This window comes from Corapipo altera, unplaced genomic scaffold (assembly GCF_003945725.1).
Source record: "Corapipo altera isolate COAL_440 unplaced genomic scaffold, ASM394572v1 113, whole genome shotgun sequence".
Classification (NCBI taxonomy): domain Eukaryota; kingdom Metazoa; phylum Chordata; class Aves; order Passeriformes; family Pipridae; genus Corapipo; species Corapipo altera.
Window position 1 is genome coordinate 4,682,705 of NW_020884895.1, and position 23,414 is coordinate 4,706,118.

Genomic DNA, 23,414 nt, shown 5'->3' on the forward strand with positions numbered 1-23,414 from the left:
TGTTCTAGCACATTCAAGTCCCTACAAGGAAGAATGCAAGGGATCTTTCAGAGTTATTCAGATGCTACTGAAAGACTTAAGTAGAGGAAGTGATTTGGTGCTCAATCGATGTACCTTGGATCTTACTGTAAGGCCCAACCTATTTCACAGCAGCTGACATCCTTCCTCATGAATAAAGTGCATCCCCAGGGCTCTGATTTGCATTCAAGTGAGCACACACAGGCTGATGGAGATACTGTGTAAAACAGAAGCTTTAGCCTTGTTCTTCCAAGAGCCCTTTACAACTGGCAGGTCCAGAGGCAATGGGCACAAACTGCAACACAGAAATTTCTGTATGAATGTTAGGAAAGTCTTTTTTTTTTACCATGAGAGTGACTGAGCAGAAGGACAGGTTGTTTGGGAGGTTGTAGACTCTCTATCCTCTGTGATATTCAAAAGCTATCTGGACATGGGCAACTGGCTCTAGGTGGCCCTGCTTGAGCAGGGGTGTGGACCAGATGAATTCCCACAGTCTCTGCCAGCCTCAACCCTCTGTGAGTCTGTGAACTACTTCATGATCTTAATGACACAGAGACATCATCCTGCCAACACTGCAGTCAGGCCAAGAGGAGGCTGGGAGTATTCAGCTTCCACTCTCTTTGACTCATACACAGGCCAAAGAAATCCAGATATTTTTGGCCATTTCACATATGAAAAAAGTACTCTAACATCCCAAAGAAAGACTAACCTGCCATCTAGCCCTCACCTAAAAACCATCAACTGTTCTGCTCTCAGAACACCTTCACTGCACCTCAAACATATGCAACCCCTTAACTAGGAGACTTCAGCAACCCTGTCTGTTCTCCCCTCTGTTCCATAGCACAAACCTCCTCATTTTTCCAAAGTCCGTCACCACTTCAAGTCCCATCAGTGCCATCTGTTCTCCAAAGACAATGGATGCTCAATATTATGATACACTCAAAGTCTTCTGAACTGTAGGAAGTGGTTGAACACTGGCTCTGCTGTGTAGTGGTTGAGAACTTGGGATAAAACACAAGGTAAATGCTGTCCTGTTCTCCAGATTATATCAATTATGTAAAGCAATGTAAAAAAAAAAGCACAAATTAGTTTGGTTATTTAGAAATAGGAGTTTAAAATTAGATCACAATTATGCTTTCTCTTGCACAAAAACTTAAAAGGGTACCTTGGAATCTACCATAACCACAGCTGCTGTCCACTGATTCTTGCATCATGAAAAGTATTTTGAGTTTTCATGTATTTTAATAGAGAGCTTAATTTTCTGTACTAATTTATAGCAACCATAGTGTATCCATATATGTTCATAATGCATACATACAATATATGTTCTTCCAATAGGTACAAAGAATTCCCCCTTAAAACTGAAGAGCAGTTATTAGAGGAACAAAAGAATCTATGTAGAGTATCATTTACCATGGTTGTACCTCCAGTAATATTGAAAACCCACTATAATGCTCCAACAGATTTAAACACTATGTGTTCTACTACAGCCAAGTTGCAGACCATAGTAACAACCCATTAAAAAAACCCAAACCCAAACTCTCATGTTACTGTTTACATAATTATTTTGGTTTTTATCTCTGTTGGCACAGTGCAATCTTTCTCATCTCATGTACCTGGAGGTATGTCATGCTAATGACTCTGAATTCAGATTGTTCTAAGGGCAAACCTCAAATTTCATCCCATCTTACAAATTCTGCTTTTCTCTTCAGAAAACTTTTGCCACCGTCCATACAATGTCATGTGGCTCAGACAACATGAGTTTCTTCTCCTTATCTTGCACACAACATGATAATTGCTTCTTAAATGTGATTGACACACCTCGCTCCTTTGCTTCAGAAACTTTAAACAGCAAGTGTCTAGGACTGTTACCTAGTTCCAAAATACTGCAGAGCCTCTGCCTACTTCAACTGTAAGACTCACAAAATGGAGTCACTGACATATTGCACTGCATGTAGCTCACAAGAATAATCTTTTAAAATTGTGTTTCTTTGGTCTATTTGGTTTGTATTTTTTGGTTTTTGTGGTTTTTCTTCCCCTCCACATTGACAGTGGATGACTGAATTGAGGCTTTGATCATGGCACATCCAATCACTCTAACCTGCCTTCATCCACCATGAAGATGCCACCACTGGACTTAATCCTCATTTCATTGATCTCAAAGCCATTCTGCCATTTTTAATTAAAACTTCTGCTTTTGTTAGCTAGTGTTCATATGGCTAAAACACACAATGGTGCTAATTCAAGTCTGACAATTCTCACTGACTTAGGAAGAGATGTCATCGTTGCAGATTTTACATCAGGCTTATTGTAATAAATTCTGTGCACACATATCCCTTCAGTCAAAGAATTCAGCACACCTGCTCATACTCCCGTGAGTCTCACATTCCTCTTAAGCAGAAGAAACAACTAATCCATGGTTTGTAAACTCATCCAAGATCACAAGGTAGAAAATGGAAAGCTAAGAAGAGCATTTCCAAATTCTGGACTTCCTAAGGGGCAGCGGGGGGGTGAAAAAAATTAATTCTATTTAGGAGCATCCTGTTCCTGATACAAATGATTCTAATGTGGGTTTCTGTGTTTGTTACTTTGAGTTCGCCAAAAAAATGTATCTGATTTAGAAAATTTATTATCTATTGATTTTAGTAAAAAATTTCAGAGGGTTCCCTACCAAGGGGATGCAGGTTACCCCGCTGCATTCTTTTCCCATAAGAGTATCTCCCATTTGTCATGGCCAGTTGAAAAAACTAACTCCTGAAGTCAGCTGGTTGCAATCCCTTAAAACCAACTGCCTGCACATACTGTAAAATTACCACATGACTTCCAAGCCAAATCCACAGCTGCACACAGGAAGTTCAGAGGGGGGAAAAAAAAGAAAAAGGACAACCCCACGCCCCCCAGTGCAACACTGGCTGTGCATGTGGTTGGGCACAATAGCTAAAGAGAGTCCTGAGATTAAATCCTCCCAGAACACAGCCACGCTGCGTGCTCACAATACCGGCTGGAATCAGCCCTTCTCGAAAGGAAGACAGGAGGCTATTGCCATAAAAAGAGCTGGGATTCTTAAACATCTGAAGCCAGGCTTAAGGGAAAATGACTGACAGGCAACAGCTGAGAGTATTCTGCATTGATCCTGTACCATCCTGACATTCCAGGGAGGGTGATGGTGAAGGAAGATTTCTGATGGCATAAATAAACTCGGAATCTCAGAAAAAATTATTTTAAATATTTTAAAAATCATTATTACCGTCCCGGCTCGCCCCATCCCACCCAAAAGCCCCTACATCCCGAAAAATCAACCCCTCCCACACCCACCCACCCTCCCCAAAATGAAGGCCCGGGGAATCCCCCCCGCCGCGCATCTGCTCCCCCCGGCCCCGCCGGCGGCTCTGCCTTCCCACCACACGACCCTCCCCTGAGCGCAGCCCTCGCCAGCCTCGTCACCGCCGCCCCCCGCCTCCGCCCCGCTCCATCCCCGCCGCCCCCGGCCCCGCGCCCCCCGCACCTTCCCCGCTGCCCGCGCCCTCCCCCGCGGCCCCTCGGCCCCGGCCCCGCCGGGCGCGGAGCCCCCCGCGCCGCCCCCGCCGCCGGTACCTTGTAGAAGGCCCCGTTGGAGCCGCGCACTTCCACCGTCAGCTCCTCCATGTTGGGGCCGCAAAGGACGCCGGGACGAGCTTCTAGAAACTGTCACCGCGGGGGGAGCGAGCGCCGCCCGCCCCCTCCGCCCCCAGCCCGCCGGGGCCGTCCCCCGGCTCCTCCCGCGCCTCAGCGGGGCGGGCCCTGCGGGACGGGCTCCCGGGACGGGCTCCCTGCTGCCGGCGGAGCGGGGCGTTCCCTGCGGGAAAGGGTTCCCGGGAAGGGCTCCCCGCCGTTACGTCCCCGCCCGCCGGCGCTGAGGGGAGAGCGCGGGAGCCCCCGCGGGAGCGGCCGCGTGAGGGGGGTGGCGGCGGCCGGCGCTGCGCGGACAATGCGGAGCGGGGCTGCTCTTGTTTAACGAACGGCCGTTCAAAAGACCGGGCCTGAGGGGACGCCTTCGGCTCCCGAGCTGCCTCCGGCGCCGGGCGTGCCCAGATGGTGCCCGACGTCCCTGTGCTGGAGCCCCCGGGGGTGCCCGCCCTGCCCAGCCCCGCCCTGCTCACACACGGTGTGGGCTGTCCTGCCTGCCTGCCTTCCCCAGGAAAAATAAAAAATATAAAATGCCTGTGCTGGCCGATGGCTCTCGCAACGCACTCGGACGCGAATTGTGCTGTGAGCTGGATGCTCACATAAGCTTAGTCATGCAGAGACTCATGAACGGCCTGGGCCTTTGCCGAAATGCATATGTTTTTGCAATAGCTTTAAATATAGAATCATGGAACCATCAAGGTGGGAAGAGACCTTTAAGACCATCAAGTCCAACCACCAACCCATATGGCAGTGCTCCGTTGTAACCCCTAAACTGCTGAACCACATCACCCAACAGCAGATCCAGACGCCTCTTAAACATCTCCAGGGAGGGAGATTTCACCACCTCCCTGGGCAACCCATTCCAATGCCTGACCACCCAAACAGTGGTTTTTTTTCTAATATCTGATCTGAATCTCCCATCTCAGTTGAAGGCCATTTCAATAATGACACTTTCAAATGCCCTTTCTGCTGGTCTTTCCTGTTGGACATCAACCCCAAATGACCAGGGATACATGATAATATTCTACCTATCAAATGTTTTCATTTTTAGTTTCTCCATGTTATTCTCCCACTGTAGCTTTTGTGCTAGCTGTAACCATGTCTGTCAGATGGGTGAGAATTTCGGGTAATACAGGCCCAAAAGTGTTGAGAAATGTGGCTAGTGAATAGGGAGGCACAATGCTCAAAATGGTCAAAGAACATGTGGCTGTGACACTTGGGGATGTGGTTTAGTGGTGAACAGTACAGCACCGGGTTGGACCTGATGATCCCAGAGGTCTTTTCCAACCTTAACAGTTCTGTGATTCTGATGTGGAAAATACATGTTCAAACCAACATCATGGAACTTTTTTCCCATGTTGTACCCATGAATATTCTCATTCCTAAATAATATTTATTCCATGTGACTGTTGGAGGGTACAAATTTTTCTAAATATTGTTTAAATCTTTATAAATTACCCACAATTTATTCTGTCCATGGTGCCTAGGCCATGCATGGAGAAGAGATGCCTTCTTCAATGTGGTAGGTGCCCCCTTTCCTGTTGGCAGAGGCCACTCAGGACTTCCCAGGATAAGTATGGAACCAGATAATATGAAGCAAACAGTTGTGCTGACAAAAATTTTCATCACTCTAAGACTGAATAGCCTGAGGTTCGTTTATTTAGCTACCAAGACACAGAGTCTTAATGTCAACAGCTAAAAAACGGTGTCTGGGGTTTAAAAAGAAAAAAAGCATAAATAAACTACACATGAGCTGCTGCTGTCCTCAGGAGTGAAAACAGGGCACAGATAAAAGCAATCACCCCAGAACTGCGTGAGGTGCCTGGGTCCACATTTGCAGAACTGGGAGACAGTTCTGGTCATTAATGATAAGGAGAACTGGCTTGAGCCAGTGCAATCTGCATCTGAATTTGCCTGATAAAATTTGTTTTTCTGGAAGAGCATGGATGATAGTGGTTAGGTGGCAGGGTTGTTTACATGTTAATATTGAGACCATTGCTACACCTGGGTGAAATGGGGGTAGAAGAGGGCTGTTAGTAGATTATCCGCAATAGTTTGCAGCACATCAGCCAGAATGTAGAGGATCAATCTGTTCTAAGTTTAGTTTTCACTTAATATAAATCAGAAGTAACTACTAAGTTGAATTATTCTAAGTATTTAAGGAAATAAGAAAAGGGAGGATCTTTATTCATCTTCAGGAAATCTGATAGTAACTACTTACAACTTTTTTCACAAGACGTGGTAAGGTGACTAATTTTTTTGTTTCATTTTACAACATGTGAAACTGCCACCTCCATTTGCTAGAGCCGTTCTGGTTGGGGAGATGCTCTGGGTAAATCTGGTTAAACCACTCTCTGTCCTCTGTTGAAACTTCCACAGCTCAGGAGGGACAGCAAGCTTGAACGTGCCAGCAGGACAGTAAACAGGAAATAACAGGATTTGGTATCCTTTTGTTGGCTGGAAAAAGCAGAAAAAGGTTTGCTTATTTGAGTGAGCAAAGTGAAGGGTGGAGGATTAAACATGGAGGGATTAAGATTGTTGTCTTCAAATACATCAAGGCACACAAAGGGGATAATGATCAGTGAGAGACTGAGGCTATAAAAGACTGAAAACATGACTAGTAAAAAGACTCCCAAATAGGTATAGACTGACCATTAATAAACTTGGAAGTGGGACTTTAGAATGGGAGGTTGAGGAAGTTTCAGGTACAGCCCTTGAAAATTAATTAATGAAAGTTAATAAAGCCTACCTACTTTTAGGATGGAAAAAGCACTTATGATGGTGACATATCATGAGCAATATAAACCATATTTTCAAGATAGAAAACTTTGAAAGTATTGACCTCTGCAAATAAACAACCAACTCATACTCCCATCCTTCCAAATGCCTTGTCTGAAATTCAAGAAGTATGTGGATATGCTGGAGAGTGTTCAGGAAAAAGCCATAAAACAGAGGATTGAAAATGTAACTCACTGTAAAACAGTATCATAGCAGAGTTTTAATACATTGAAAGAATTATTTTTTTTTCTACAATCTACAACTACCCAGGTAGAACAAAAAAATATAAAGGCCTCTAAATTCCTATCACTAGCAACTTTGAAATCAATTTTGAGTTTGCTCCAGTTCATACACAAATGAATTCATGGAAATGTTGTCAACTGTGTAACTGAGGGTCAGAATGGAATTGTCATTCTGGGACCTTCTGACATCACACTCTGTTAAATATTCATCTCACCCAAAAGCTGACAAATTTTAGCCATTTTCAGGGACTTGGACAACTATGAAATCAACAAGATAATTGCTTAGAATAGTTATCTCTTAAAATAAGATTATATTTAGTTATGAAAAGATGCAGAAATTGGTAACCCTCTTACACTACTAGTAGGCTGAGAGTTTCTGTTTGAAAAAAATTTTGTAGTTTTAAACTATTAGTTACTTTGCTGCCGATTAAGTTTAGTGTCTTTTCTGATGCCAAAACAAGGACCATTGCTGTGTTTTACTGAGCAGATATTCTACCTTTCAGTAAAATGAAAACCCAGAAGCAGCCTTTCTTAGCACATTTTGTAAAAGAAAAAATTGGCAAAAATCAGTCAACTAAATTCAGAGTTACGCCTTTACTTACAAACACAATGTAACAACCTGGGTCTTACATTCCATTCAGTGAAGGGAAATGCTGACACACTTATGCCATAAAAATAAAACAAGCATAAAAAATTAATCTAGTTTTGCCTTTAAGTGGGTAAAAACCTTTTTGGTTCCTTTGCTCATTCGGAAATTTTGGCAGAAGGCTGATACCTATGAGAGACATCCAGAGACTTCCAACCTTAGCAGAAGCTTGGGCAAAATCTTTGGAGCAAATTTATTTTTTGTGTATTACAGCTGATAGCACTCACATTGATCTGTTTAGACACAATGAACTTAAAATGATTTGAAGTTATAGGGTTAAAAGCCTTCTAAGTTTATAAGTGTTAAGTGTTAAGAATCCACAGAATGCAGTAGGTGTTTACTATTATTTTCTACTTCCTGTTACTGCAGTCTAAAAAAGAAAAAGTCAGTGAGCTAATTAATTATATACGGAAGACACCAAGAAAAGATATTAAAAGAAAATCGGTTTTGACTACAGTCTGTATTTATGCTGAAGTAACGATGAGCAATATCATTCAGGTTTCATTTGTTCAAAGTCCACAAGATAATGTACATATTCAGCAAAAGAAAAATATACATCCAGGCAACAACTTTCACTACTATGTGAAAGTAATTTCATGCTCAATGACAACATATGAACCTTGTTTTTTCACACTGAATGAACTTCTGTCTTACCATTGCTTGTCAGTAGCAGCACAGGAAAGTAAACAAAATAAAATGAAAAGTTTGATGTCATTCTAAGAGCAACAAGAAGCACTGGACAGTGCCTGCTGTAAACTCAGCATTCATCCTGGCACCAGGAAGAAACTGCAAAATCATTTCTCTGAAATTTTAATGAACTCCGACGAGAATGCTGCTGGTTAATGGACTTTATGCAATGGGCGGAAACTCATCCATTCACACTCCAACTTTTCATGGAGTTGGCTTGGTTTGCTAATATTCGTTATCACTTTACATTTACCTCTTTTGAATGCTGGTGTAGATGCAGCTGATCTGAAAAATCTAACCTTGTGCTTGACTTTGTTCCAAGCCAGGATGAGAAGTGCATGGAGCACCAGAGGGATGTCAGTGGTGAGTCTGCAGTCATGGTGATATAATGGTATGTGGAAACCTGCCATACCATTAGCTTTAGATGGGCAAGCCTGAAAGTTCTCACCTCCAAGTGTTAAGAGTTATATCCTTCCTATCACTCTTGTTACCCACACAAACCCAAATTAATAATTTCTGTCTTCTGAATACTTTCAGTGGAAAACAGGAATGGAAAGTAGTGTTTTAATTTGTTGCTGATCCAATTTTGGTCCTGTATTAATTCTCAGGGTACCTTTGTTTTGACTTGAAACTTTCGGACCAACTTTTACTGTCAGCATCTTGTACGGAGATATCTGCATTTCTAGTGTTGGACTGGACCAGAGCAGGGTTTCAGCTAATGTAGATGTATGTGGTATGAGTTACTAGCTACCTCCTGCAATCTTCAAAATATGCATGTTTAATAGCTGGTTTTGAGCATTAGTATTCATTTCTTGAAATCAGGGCCTACTGTTAAAGAAAGGTAATGAAGTCCTGAACAAAATTTGTGAGAGACAGTGGAGAGTGGGCACATTGCTACTGTAAATACATGATCAGAGCTATAGGAATTTAGTGCCACAAGACATCAAAATATGAAACAGTAGCACTTAAACAAAGGTGTGTCAGGAGTAGCAGAGGGATGCACACCAATCCAAATGAAGAAATGCAATATGGGAGAGTGAGGAGGGAACTCACAGGTGCAGGAAGTTAGCAATTCATCTGGGAGAGACTCTAAGCAAACAAACTGAAAAGGTCATTTGTGTTCCTAAAGGATTACCTGATATAATCTAAAGCACAAAATAATTCATTTCAAAAAGAGATCAGTTGTCAGCTCAAGGCACTCTGCTGTCAAGAGTTCCAAAAGCAGGTTTCTGTCTTGCCGCACTTTACTTTTTGAGGGCCCCAATACAGCAAATTACTTAGGCAAGAGTTTTATTTAGCATCTGACTTGAAGGAATATAAGAATGTCTTTAAATAATTTGCTTAATCTGTGCTCTTCAAGAAAGGAAGGAGTTGAGAAGAAAGTTCTCTTCAAATTTATTGGCAGAACAATAATGTAAAGCATTCTGTGTGTATGTATTTTCTGATTTCTCTGAAAAGTCCCACCCCTAGAGCAACAGATATATATTATATGTATATATGTTACATATATATGTATTTGTTGTATGTATTCTTATTATGTGTATATATAAAGAAATTGCAAATAAATACAGACTCCTAGTGCCCTAGGAGCAAAGAAAAGCGTTTTACTTAGACAAAGTACTAAGAATGTTGATCTCAACATCAGTTTCTCCCAAAATGGATTGCATTCAACTCCTTCAAAAAATCAGAGGAACCTTATAGACACTGATTTAAATACTAATACTCAGATTATGGGATTAAACATTCATATTTTGATGATTTCAAGATGTAGCTAGTAACTCATACGAATCTACATTCCTTCAAACCCAGCTCTGCTGTTGGATACGATGAGCCAATATAGGACAGCCAGTATTCCAGTGAAATGAGTTACTGGGAAGCTCAGACATGTTTCCTGTGGGGTTTGTGATTGCTCTCTCAACTGAGGTGACCTTCCTCTGGTACGTGTGTTCCAGCTGTATCACAGATGCCATTGTAGAGGGGGGGATAAAATCTGGACTCTTGCCTTTTTCTTTTTTTCATCTTTCTAAAAATACCGTTCTATTAATAGCATAGCATTTTCCCAGGCTGCCAGTCTGTTGGGATGAAAAAGGGAGCTCATTAAGCTACTTTGGTGATAAAATAGACAGTTCTGATAAATGCATCAAAACTGACCATCCTTTTGGTCTAATCAGTAACATTCTTGCACGAGTGCTCAGGATGTCATGTCTTTGGCATAATTCCACTTCCTTTTTTTTGGTTGTTTGATCCCCTGATGCCAAATGCTGTAGGCTGCTGGCATGTTAGACACTGCAGCACATGCTTTCACCAGTGATTTGTTGCCATAAGACTCATCATCTGAGCCCTAAGAGCTGAGATTCCTTTAACCTGCTCTTTCCAAAACCTTGCATGCCGGCTTGTTCCATCCTGTCACAGGGGAGTTATATCTCCAGCCCTGCTGGAATGAATTGGTACTTTGGAAAGGAGCCCCTCTGTTCAAGGTTTAAAATGCTTCTTTAGACAATGGTAAAGAAGTGGCTAATTGCCAGAAACCAGCTACATTAGAGCTATCAAAAGGAGGGGCTGAGGAGGATTGGTGCAAATGGATGAAACATGCAGGAAAAGAAATAGGAACAAGGAGGAGACAAATGATAACAAGAGGAAAGTCAAGTGGGAAAAGAACAACAGAAGAAAGAAAAGTTCAAACGGCAGTGGAAGAAAAGTTAAAAATTAAGGCTTTGATAAAGAAAGATTTGATGAATGAAAAAGATGAGTTAAGAGAGGAAAATAGATAAAATAAGTGCTAAATGAGGAAAAGCAAGAGAGAAAACAGTTCTGGGGAATACATGAAAATACATGATGGTCACCTGTGATATTCACATGCTTTTTCTCACTAAAAAGGAATGGAAGAAGAGATGGTTGAAGGTATCAACAATATAGACTAATTTATCTCTTATATAATGTTTCCTGGTATTTGGGATCCAAAGTTGTTTGTTTTTTTTTTTTTTTTGCCATCCTGGAGCAGGAATTTGATTGCAATTCTTTTACGGTCTGGACTGTGTGAGCACATCTGTACCACCCAGTCAATGCTACATCACATCAAGACACTGGAATAAGCTCTGCCTGAGGCAGGATTTGCATGGGAAGCAGCACAGCCCTGGAACGTTGCATTGCACCCAAGCTAAGATACCCCTTGTTTCAGTAGGGTCCTTTGCCTCTGGGGGACACCAAACAAGCAGAGACACAGTGTTTGTAGGTTCCTTCTTCTGACATCTTTTTGTGTTAGCACAGTGTGAAGTAAAGGTATAATTCCAGCTTTTTCTGTTGCCGCTGTTTCACTTCCCAGAAATACTTTAGTGCTCACAAAGATACAGAGCATGTGGGAACTACTGTTTAGATTTTGAGCCAGTGAGCCCATGCATACCAGTAACAATCACAAACACAGCAGCTTTTTCTGTATAAAATAAAAATATGCTTATCCAAATCAGTTTACAAGATTGGAAACTTAAAAAAAAAAAAGTCACAATTTCCATTTCCTGGAACCATTTTGAACAACTTTTAATTCACATGACAAGGATTTTAGGACTTTAACATTTTCATCATTAAACAACATTTTATTTCAAATTAAAATATTCTTTCTAAATGCATGACAATAAAACCTCATGTCTTAGCTCCCCATACTTGTTCCTCTGAGAAAATAAAGTGTCAAATACCCTAAATTCCACACTCTGGAGCAATTTAGATCTCCTTAGAGATCACAGTTTGAACTACAAATGCAATAAGGGCTGCATCCTGCTGTAGCTGAAATCCTTCCTAAGTCTACTTCTGCTTTTCAATCTCTCTAATTTTTCATTAGATCAAGAGTCACACATTTTTGTTGGCAGTAAAGCAATTCCAATTTGAACTGCCTTCTGTCTTCAATAGGAATTTTCCCAAAGTACAGAAATAAAAATGTAAAACTTTGCTGTGTTTCATTACTTTCATTCTTTTGAACATTGCGGCTCTGAAAGCTCTGTGTGAAATTATTAGAAGATGGGTTTTGAAATGCTTGTGAAAGTAGATGCATATATGGGACTCAAAGGGCCTTATTTAAAAAAGAAATTTGCCAGTTACCCAGATCTCTGGTTGGTTATGCCCATTCAAGGATACAGAATCCATCATTCCTATGATTATTTTTACATCTGAACTTTTTTTTTATACTAGATAGACTTGAAACTTTCAGGGTCATTTGCCCAGCATGTAGTTGAATGTCCTGTGCTATAGATTCCAATTAGCAAGACCATGTTCAATGGTCCTACACCTCCAATGCTGTCTAACTGCTTTCCACTTGGCTTTATATGTTTCTTCTTTGTTGCAGCTGCAACCAGGTCTATCTACCCTTTGATAGAAAAATTTCAATTACCCCAGGGAGAAGCTTTTAGCTTTATTAAGCATTGAAGTCTACACATTTGTTCTTCTGTTGAAGAGCAGTTCAAAAGGAGACTTTCTGAGGAAGTAATCTGATAAATTAGGATAAATCTTGTGGACTTTCACTGCTAATGTTTTTCCTGTAGTCTGAGCCTAAGAATCTGCCAACTCAATGTACACTTAAGCATTTCTTTAACACTTTTAGCCACTGACAGATGTTTCTTATACTTTACAAGTAAATGGCTCTTCAGTGTTTTTTGAGACTGCTGTGCTCTCAGCATAAAATTGATGTCACAGAAGGCTGGAGAGCTGTGCTCCAGCCTTGATAGACAGTGACAGAAAACTGTTCCCATCTGGTAGCTCTGTACTGGCCTCTGAGTAAACTAATGGTTTCCTTTCTGAGATGATGGGTGTCAACTCATCACCTCCTTGCTGTCCAGAGTAACCTTAGTTATCTCAGGAAAAGCAAGGCCTGCATACACCAGGTCTCTAATCTGCCCTCGCTTTGTTGTCATTGGCCTCTCGGGGGAGTGGGGTGGCCAAGTGAGGCGGAGGAAAGCTGGTAATAACACTGTTGTAAGTCACATCTCTTTGTAGTTAGAAAAAAAAGGAGCTGCTATTCCTAATGCTGTCAATCTTGTATTTTATTTCATTGGTGGGTTCATTTATGCCAGTAAATAAGGCTGTCATTTCTGCTTTTTAGTGTTTGAGAATTCCACAAAAGTTTCACGTCGCTGGTTTGAAATCGAATCTTTCATTATTGTCTCTATCTTGCAAATTAATTTATTACTCTATTTGAAGTCCTAAATGCCTCTTGAGAGAACTGAACATACAGTCTAACAATCTACCCATAAAGAGCAAACATGAGTTACACATTTAAAGAAGATAATCTTTCAGTTGTATGGAAATCCTGTCACTCTTGCTTTTCTGTTTAAGCTTCATATAATAAAGCTTTTCTTTCTGTTTTCAGAAAAGTTTTGGTTCTTGCTCACTCATCCCTGTTCTGTGTGGCAGAAGAAAATGACACATTAAATCGAGACTGTAAAAAGGGGCACACAACTAAATGAAATTATTATCACCAAATTAGAACACTGGAGTTCTTGGATGCAGTATATTTTTCTAGAAATCCTCTAGAAGAGGGAGAGAGTAGGAAATAAATGAACATGGAGAGAGTTCTGTAAACCCACATTCTCACCTTAGTCTGAAGCTACAGCATGCTTTTTGGAGCACTATTAAATGACAGCCACTATCAGTTCCAAACACAGGTAGTAGAATTTACATAAGCAAATGTCATCTGGCTAAATACTGCCCCATAAATATACATATTATAATCTGTTATTAACACACAAGATTATATTGTCATAATACATCAAAATAGTACAAGTGGGGATTTCGAATGAATTATCACTCTTCAATTCTGTGCATCCATCATGAGGCCAATATGCCACCAGCATCTCTCTTACAAGACACACACATACTCTCCTGTCCCTCAGGACAGAGGCACTTAACTTCTTTCTTGGCAACTCAGCCAACAACAAATACTCCCACTGAAACCAAAACAAAATTGAAAAAGAAAGAAAAGAAAATCCCCAAACTGTTTGCTCTCTCTGAGGGAATCACTATTTCGTGGTGCCGTACAGTTACTAAGACAGAGGCAAAATAATTAAGATTACAGAAATTAATTCTATATCAAAGTCCACAGAAGGACTCCTGTTGACATCAAAGCTTTGTCTTCTTTTTGATAATGAGATTACACTTCATACTTGATTTTCTACATATTATTCTCTGCAGAGTAGATGTATTACCACTGTCTGTCAATGATTCTGCACAAAATTCAATCTGTTTAAAAAAAAGGGATAGGGGTTTTTATGCCAACCGGGTTTAGAAAACCTGCAATCTAAGACCTGATTCCATAACCTTGGAGTTGAAACTGTAGTTAGAGCTTGTGTTTCCAGTGTTTCATCATGTGCATCCCTGTTTTGTGCTTTTACTTCCAGTTAGTCAAGGCCTCTGTCTTTCAAATTTCAACTTGTATCATCTATCGAGCTTCATTCAATACATTTGTATACATGTAATTACATGATGTGCAGTAATTAATGCTGTCGACAGGACAAAAAAAAAGTGGAAAAAATTGCTCTCTCACTCTCTCACCTGGTTGGGTCTTGAAAAATTAGTTGGACTGAAATGCAGTTAGAAGGCAGCAGATAAGATTGAACATAAAGAAAGTGTTAACTTTTTTTACCAAAAGACCCCCCCATATATCTGCCTATCCACTTATCAGAGTAGAAATACCATAAACCAAATACCCAATCTTACTTTGATACTCTCCATTTTCTGAACACTGCTAACACAGTCTAGTGACATTTTGACATGTAACCTTTTAAGAGAAATTCAAGGTATACATTGCTGAATGAGTCGTTGCCATTACTGATGTTTGCAGCATTAAGAGAGAGAAACTACTGGAGGAAAATCTTGCAGGTGCCAGACAGAAAGATGCCTATAATAAGGCTTATGTTGAATTGTTAATTTTTAGTTATCAGCAAAACCAAACTAAGAATCTGCGTGTTCAGCTGAGAGTGTTATTGGTGCAGCTTGTTCAAGCTTCAAAGATAACAGTTGCTTTCAGTATAAAATGCTGAGATTTTTTTTTCTCCTCCCAGGTTTGAGCTCTTAAGTTTAAAGCATACATGAAATTTTTGATGTTTACAAGGGCTGAAGAAGATCATCATCTCAGTCAGGGTGCATCTGACCTGTAGCTGGAGAAGGCCAACTTCATTCTCCATATGTGAAAACACTACAGTCCAGACAGCTCTTATGCTGGAATTGGTCCATAACATATTCCCATCCTAGTTCCAGCCATTCACCTTCTCTGCCCAGACCCTTTCCCACTTCTTCCTCCTCTCTTCTGCAGCAGTCATCTACAAATACAGGAAATTAGGTCTATAGCAGGGCCTTTCAGTGGAAATGAAAGCTGAGTGGTTGGCCAAGGGCAGAGTCTGGGTGCTTATGCAGTGGAGGTGATTGGAAACTGTTCAAGAGATGATCCAGGAGCTGCTGCAGGTGCCAATGTGCAGAGGTTGGAGGTGGCTTGGGCAGGGTGGACAGGCCAGGAGAGCTGCTGCCAGGTGAGACAGTGAAGGTGGGTTTGAGCACTGTGTGGAAGAGGATGAGGATGGGAGGGGGGACACAGCCTGCAGCTGGACAGGAAGATGTGTTATGGGGCTTTGGAAAGCAGATCCAACTCACGGCTGCCAGGGCTGCACATTTCTGCTTTGCCTTATTTCACAACAGCAAAAAGCAGACGAAGATGATTTCAAATTAGCAGAACAGTTCTATCAAAAACATTATGCTGACCAATATGACAATTGTTTCAGGACAGTGCTTTCACCCAAATTGTACTTTATCTTCCTGATACAACAATTTATAATTTTATCTGAGTTGCTTTTATTTCATGGACTTCTAAAGAAAGATCCTACCATGATCATCTCTACTAAGGATTAGTTTATATTTCCTGAGAAAATTCCTCCTCACAAAAACCTTCACATGCTATTGAACAAAGATCTCTTTTTTACTCAAATATTTGTAGGAGAATTTCTCTGCATTTAGTGATATCTCCAAGGCACTAACAGTAGAGAAAGTCTGCCAGAGGCAGGTTGAAGAGCTGTTGAATCACTTTCTTTAAGATTTCTGGTTACCCAGTGTAGCCTACAGTGTGAGGCTATAGTGGTGGAGGGAGCAGCTGTGTGTTAGAAACCATAGGAATGATCTACAAAACATAAGAAAAAAATAATGCAAAAAGTCATGGAGAACATTTTAAAGAAGCCAGGTTCTGCTAGAATGATTCTGTGACAATCTCAGCTAGTGCTTTTCAGCATCTTCAGTCATTGTGTCACTTCAGGAAATTAAGACACCTCTACACTTGATGGTCACAGGAGTTCACAAAGCAAGGAGTGATTTAGGTCTCTGGCTGACGCTGGTACCTCCCAGGCTGAGAGCAGCACTTCAGTGAAGTGGCTTTGTATCAGCGACACAGGCACTTCTGCACATGCACCAAATGTTTGTGTCTTAATGCATTTTTCCTCTCCAAAGAAAACATACATTCTATAGCCTTCTTGGATAGTTCCTCTTCCTTCATTACTCCACTTCAAGGTATTCTTTCTGGAATGTGTCCCCAGTCCTTTCTCTGTATGACTAAACAGTAGGTCAGACAGCAGGTAAGTATGTTATAGTCCCAGGCACAGGAATTCCCCTCAAAAGAAATATTCAAAGTCATTGCAATAATGAGGAAATAAACAAAACAATAACCCTGCTGACTGGTCTCTTGCAGTATATAGCTGCTATTCAGGTGACAAATTAAATGGTGGGCAGAAAATAACACTACTGCTATTACTATATGTCTTCATAATACTTGGGAGATGGCAGCAGCAGTCCTTGCCCTCATCCCACAACAACATTACTTGGCATCAGCCAATGAGATCTCCGCTATCAAGAGTTGTCCAAGCCATGAAAGAATCTGTTCAAAGAGGGTGTTGCCCAGGTGAAGGATACAGAGCTCTTACTTTCATTGTGCTTTTTCATCCCACCAGTGAAACAGCTTTGTCTGTGAATCTGGCTGCAGCATGGAGGGAGTGAAAGAGAGAATGTGCACACACACTTCTGGCAAAATAAATGCCACAGCCTTAAGTTCAACAGGAATCTCATTTTAACTTGAAAAAAAGAAAAACTAATTCCATGTAATCAGTACCTCCCTGGAACAGGCCCCCAGCAGGTACTTGTGCCTACAGGACAGGTGGCTAAGCTCTGCCTAATCCTCAGGAAACTCTGATCTCTTACACGTCACTGCCTTGCACCATGAAGTTACACAGGACTGTCAAAACAAACAGCTCCTATCATGCTTCACAGCCCCAGTGGCACCTGGTATTCGCCAGAAAATGGAAACCTCAGCACACCTAATGGCAGAGATTGAGAGCAGCCTGTGTAGGCTGGTGCAGGGACCCCTTTTTGGCTATGGAGAAAGCCTGTGGGGAGGAGCATGGTACCAGCAGCACCACTTGGTTCTGGGAATGCTTCACCTCTTCTCCCACGAGAACAGAAGAGTCGAAAATATTTTACAATCTTCAATATTTGCATTTTCATGTGTCTATTTTTGTCCTTGCTTTCCTTGGTGAGAGGCATCCAAAATATTTTTAACACAATTTTAGGATTTGAAACTGCAGTTAGGCCTGTTCATTATAAGCACCTGGAGTTTAGATGGGAAAAGTGCCAGAAAACTTTCCAATAGTTTTAAGTAATCTGAAACAATAGTTGGATAAACTCACTTTTGAGAAAAGGAAGGCATGAGCCGCTACAGAAGAATGGAAAGGACAGCTCCATATCTTTATCAGTTTTGTTCAGTTACTAAAGGTTTTTTTCATTTCCCTATCAAAATATTAACCACTTATGAGTTACAGATTCATTAGATGAAATCTTTTAGGGTTTATAATCGATGAGCTCCTAACGAATTATTTAGAGTTTATAGTCAGCCTTTGGAACTGATGATCTGATAATTTAACTCAGATCTGATTTATCAATAGCTAACAAATATATTTATATAAAAAATACTTCAGACAGTATTCACTCAGTAAGTGGACTGCCTTAACTTTTGCTTTAGCTTAATACTGGTGATACCAGCTAAATTTTAGTTTCCTATTTTGAAGTTTTTTCCTGGACATATATAATAATTTTTAAAAGAAAATGATAATTTAATGAAACATCCATTTTTAAAATAAGTAGCACAGACCAAGAACCTTTCCATATTAAGTAAATATCAAGTGATCAAGGGAAAAAGGAAAAACCTGATGAGACCCAAGTTAATGTTTGAGTCTCTCACACAGTCCTCATAGATCACGCTAACAGACTGCAGTGAGACATCTCACTCAGCACAGATTTGTACCTTTGAGCAAGGCACACTCCCAGGACATGGCAAAGGAATCACCTCCATAGTATGACCCTACCATGGCACTGGGCAACAATCTGCTTCTGTCAAAATGTGCTCCTAACACAAATAAAACTGGACCAGATGATAACCTTCTTAACCCTCAAGAAGCCTCTGAGACTGAGGGAAATACAACAGCCAGCTGGACAAAGTGAGTGCTCCATTTTCCTTAATATTCCATGTCTACACTTGGTGATGTATCACACTGCTGCTCACACAGTCTCTGGTGAATGCTCGTTCTTTTGACCATAAGTGCAGTGTAATTGCATGGGGCAAATATCCACAACAATCTGAACAACAGACTTGCTCTACTTCAATAACTCTCTGTAGAATTCTGTGCAACCTCACCTGGCAGGTAATGGCTTGAATATCAAGGTATTACTGGGCTGCTTGAGCTTTTCATCCAGCAGGGACCTTGTCTCCATCAGGAGAGAAAAGAGCAGGGGAGCTGAAGTTTTGTGGTTCCCACCCCCAGTCCCTCCTGTTGCTGCCTCCAGATCAGCCTTCTGCTGAGCAGGCACCTATGATGCTTTCTAGTCAAAAAATATTGAAAATGGGTTTTACCAAAATTTGTATATTCTAAAGCAAATGCCTTTTTTTTCACTTCAAAGTCCCTTGACCAAGACTTATGCACATGAAGTCCTTGTGAACTGATATATGCAAAAACTCGCACTTTGAAGACTGAATACATGATACAGTTACTGTCACTGCCTTCTCTTGCAAAAGCAAGATCCATGACAGGTATACACAGGCACAGATTTTGGGATCAGTATACTACACCCAGCTGGGGAGGTGCTGTCATTTATGTTTTCTGCATATCAGTTCTCCATTAGTAAAACTCAGAATGGTAAAACATCACCTTACTTCAGAAGTGATTTACCTCTAATTGTACATGATATTTAGCAATCACTGTTAGGGGTTTTTTTCTTCTTTTGTGGTGGGAAATGCCTACAGGGAATCTGCATTTTAACCTCTCCAACTTTAACCTCCAAAAACTTGAAGGGACTGCACATTCAGACACAGCATGAATACAATTAATCTTATTTTTCTGTATTTTGTGATGCTGCTGCCATCTAGAGTGTGTAAGTGATATTGTGTCAAGAAACACCATCGGCAGTATTTAATTAATGGATTTGGCATTAGCACGGAGCAAGTGTAATCATAATTTTAATCATAAATTTTTCTTTATTGTGTTCCACTGCTGCCACCTAGAGTTATAAAATAAGTAGATTATTTTTCTCACTACATCTGTTTAATTAGTGGCTATTTATATTTTTGGGTGAAACCATACTTTTTCACTATTTTCTCATTGCTTTGGCTTGTCCCTTTGTCCTGATTGTCAGTATAATCCAAGTATTGCATATCATGATGTTCTCTTTTTTAAAAGAAATTAATAAAGTGGTTAAGCCAAGTAATTAATTTGTTGCAACTTTATGTTTTTAAAGGTCATCTTTAAATAAGAAAATATCTTAAGTCAACCTGTCTTTTTTTCTGGTTACAAGACATCATTCATCATAAAAATTTGACTTACTATTCTTTCGAGACCCCCTAATCAGAATTAATAGAGAAAAATAATAGGCTGCTATTGTCATTAACAGGGATAGGCAGCTGCTGTTACTCCTGGAAAAAAACCCTTTTTTTTTTTTTTTTTTTTTTGTGGCACAGAAAGCAACACACATGCCTTGAGGACTGTAAAACAATCAATAAAAGAAAATAATGAACAATAGGTTACCAAATCTGCAGTCACTAATGCATATGACCTCCTTGTATATTTGAACGTTCAAAAGAAGTCTCCTTTGATGCCTAGTAGGTAACTACAGAAATTCCTGGAAGAAATCCTAGGCATTCTTGTTCTTTTAGCCTATTTAATTTTTAAACAGCTTTGGATGACTGCACTGGAGGTAACAGCAACCCTCCAAGATCAAACATCCACCAACTCTTTACCTGGATTGTTCCTTCCTCTTTGCTGATGTAATCACTTTCATTATCCCTCTTCAGGTGGCCTTACTTTGTTGGGAATCCTTAGCTTGTCATGTCTGGTGGAAGCAGTAGCACTTTCTATATCTTTGTTTGACAGCTCTATTACAGTGCCTCAAAACTCAGGAATTTAATACATAGGCCTCCTCAACGTCTCTAATGGAAAATTTCATGAAAAAAAACCCTTTTCTTGGACTTTGATCACAGAACTTTCTCTAGCTGGCTGTTCTTGGTTCCTAGTTCCTCTGGCTGTGCCCCTTGCCTTCTTTCACCTACCTGTGAAGCAAAGCCAATGTCCTGGTTTTGTCTTTTCAAACTACCTTTATGAAAACTAGTCACAGCTCTTGTCACAATGGCCTCACCTTAACAGCAACATGAAAGTCACACCTGCTTCTGTATATCCTCCCAATAGCTCACCCCGGGGAAACTGCTGCAGATAACTGGGAGCCAGATGGAGCGAGGTTTTATTCTCAGGTTGGTGTCATTTGTCTTTTTGGTTGTAACATGGAAACTTTTGTATAATAGATCAAATCAGTTCCAGCATTTCTCAAAGAACATCCCAGGCATAAATGCATAGGTATTTACAGATTTAAGCAGAATTAAATGAGAAAGAAAGCTAAACAGGGAAGGTATGAAGCTCAGATATAGAGCTGGCAGAACCAGAAGCTACAATAGGATCTGTAATTGTCTACAGATCAAAGCTATTAACAGCATGCAGTGTGACAACCAAATATGTCATCTCTGCTTGTCTTCTCATTGCAGAAATAGGAGAATGAATAATGGTGTGAAAGAGTTCTGGAGGGAAGAACCATAAGGATCCAATGTTTTTAAAGAATGAAGAGCAAGTGGTGTGGGGACCAAAAGAACCCCTGCGAGGCTGGAAGGAAGGATTCACAGCTGGCCATGTCCAGCATGGGTAGGACACCCACAGTGTCTGACACAATGAAGGAAAGGGGAGCCTCAGGGTGTTCCCAAAACTTTAACAGAATGAGAAAGTGGTGGACAGGACCTTTGCAAGCTAGATAGGCAAGTATAAAGATTGCTTAGTGTAAGAAAAGGCCTAAAAAGCAGTTTCCTGAAGTATTCATCACCCTGAATAGCAATGGCTATGAGAGATTATACAAGAAAAATAATCCCATGCAAGCTTAGAAATACCCTTTGTGTTAAAGGTATAACAAAAACATTGCCTATAGGCTGCTGTTATGTCCCAACCTCACCTATATCTGAATAATGATAAAATAAGATGTGTAAACTACATAATCAATATTTTCAGTAGTTGTTATAATCTCTTGTTCATAGTGTGTATCCTTGTAGACTATCATGAGTTTTTTCTAAGGAGCTTTGATCCTTTCTGTACAATTGACCTAGGAGTGAATGATAATACAAGATTTTTTATAGGAATGGACTATATGTTATCTTTGTTGGGTTAGCAACTACTATCTGAAAATTTATCTTGGTTTTTATTTTAGGTTTGAAATAGGGGTCATTTGTTAGCATGTTTCATTTGGTCTGTTGTGACAACATTTTGGGACCCCTTGTTTTTGTTAGGTATTGGCAACTTTGGCAGCTTCTTTTCCTTTGTCCACTGGTCTCAGGTCTGGTAATTCTAAGTGATACTCCCAGTTTAAGAAAAATATTTTTTTTGTTGATACTTTTTTAAATTTTAATAAATTTATCTGGTATTTATGCTGCATTTTGTTTCCAGTACTTGTGACCAGGGTGCATTATACTTCCACTGATACAACAGAGAATTACAAAATTGAGGCAGTTGAAGCTTGTAATCCTTTATCTATAAACTTACATGAAATCCCATCTTGGCCGAATTATGATAAGCCTTTGTTATTCAGCATATTCTATTGTAACTCAATATTTAAAATGAGAATTGATCAGAAGATTGCACCACTGGGTGATCATCTAGTAGAAAGACTCATCCTATACAAGCTTCTTGAGGGGTTTTTGTCCTTTGTTAGACTTAAAAAATAATCAGTAATTTGTTCTTGTAGCTTCATAAGGTTTTTTTCTCATGCCAGTCCTCCTTTTCTCAAGCTTCAGCCCCTGAGTGGAATGTGCAACCAGCCATTGCCCAGGTCCTTTTTAAAGGCTCACCTTGTGTGCAACTGTCCTTCCTTTTGGTGCTCTGATTAATTTGCCAGTGAAAAAACTTCTATGTAGTTTGTTACTCCTTGTCTGACATTTGGTCCCTGCTATGTATAGTATAGGCTGTCTCTCAAAGTATGGGACTAATTAGCTTTATTTCACATAAGCAGCCCGGAGATAATAATTTATTCTTCTTCTAGAACCCTAAAGATTCAGGTCAGGGTGTTTTGACGGCTTTTGATAGCTGGGTTGGGTTAAAGCTGAAGAGAAAATTTGGAAAGAGATATCCACTAAGAATGGACCTAACACTTCTGAATCTCCTCTACTAAGTTGGTTCCACTCAAAGTAATGCCTTTTTTATTGGTATAACAATACTTCTGCATTTCAAAATGCACTCGTGATATCTGCCACTGTCTTTGGATCCTCATCTTGTCTTCTCAACAGTGAGTTATTACCACCTTTGGAGATGTCTGAACTTATTCTGTAAGTATGATTTTAACAACCTACCCTTCTTTTGGTGTTACCAGATTAGCACAATGGAATTTATGTCAGAGTGTTATCTTTTGCTAAAAGCACACAAAGAATTTCACAAAGTGCTGAAGAGATTTTAGAAAGGCATTCGAATTCTGAGCAGCAGAGAAGGGCTACCCACCACACATAGTTGATAATTTGATTCTGCACCTTGTTCTTCCATCCAAATTCACGCAGGATCCCTGTTCTGTTGTTTCAAGTGCTATTTTCATCTTCTTGTGATGTGATTCAAAGTGTTTCAGATGTAAGAGTTCCCACTCTGTTTACATTATTAAACAAGCATAGCCTTTGTTTTTGACAGTAAGTGTTCAGACTCGTAATGCCTCTAGTAATTATCTTTAACTGAATACCAATATTTATTTTGAAATTTACATCCAGGAGCTAATCAGGTACAAAATACTGCTTTGAAAATGTA

At 40.3% G+C, this 23,414-nt stretch overlaps 1 protein-coding gene and 2 long non-coding RNA genes across 4 annotated transcripts in view; 1 reads left to right on the plus strand and 2 right to left on the minus strand.

The window, feature by feature from the left end:
* FXR1 (FMR1 autosomal homolog 1) overlaps positions 1-3,744 on the minus strand; it is a 32,935-nt gene extending 29,191 nt beyond the window's left edge. For both annotated transcript variants that reach the window (XM_027647143.1, XM_027647144.1), the window contains exon 1: positions 3,613-3,744. In XM_027647143.1, the coding sequence (XP_027502944.1) occupies positions 3,613-3,663 (51 nt within the window). In that variant the 5' untranslated portion in view covers positions 3,664-3,744. The remainder of the gene's footprint in view (positions 1-3,612) is intronic.
* A 1,574-nt stretch (positions 3,745-5,318) lies between these two features.
* The window catches only part of LOC113949090, a 53,093-nt gene continuing 34,997 nt past the window's right edge, over positions 5,319-23,414 (minus strand). The window contains exon 3 of the long non-coding RNA XR_003528353.1: positions 5,319-6,141. This is a non-coding gene — a long non-coding RNA (uncharacterized LOC113949090). The remainder of the gene's footprint in view (positions 6,142-23,414) is intronic.
* On the plus strand, positions 6,021-13,307 carry LOC113949091. The gene is made up of 3 exons (XR_003528354.1): positions 6,021-6,126; positions 8,018-8,400; positions 11,039-13,307. It is a non-coding gene; the product is annotated as an uncharacterized LOC113949091 (long non-coding RNA).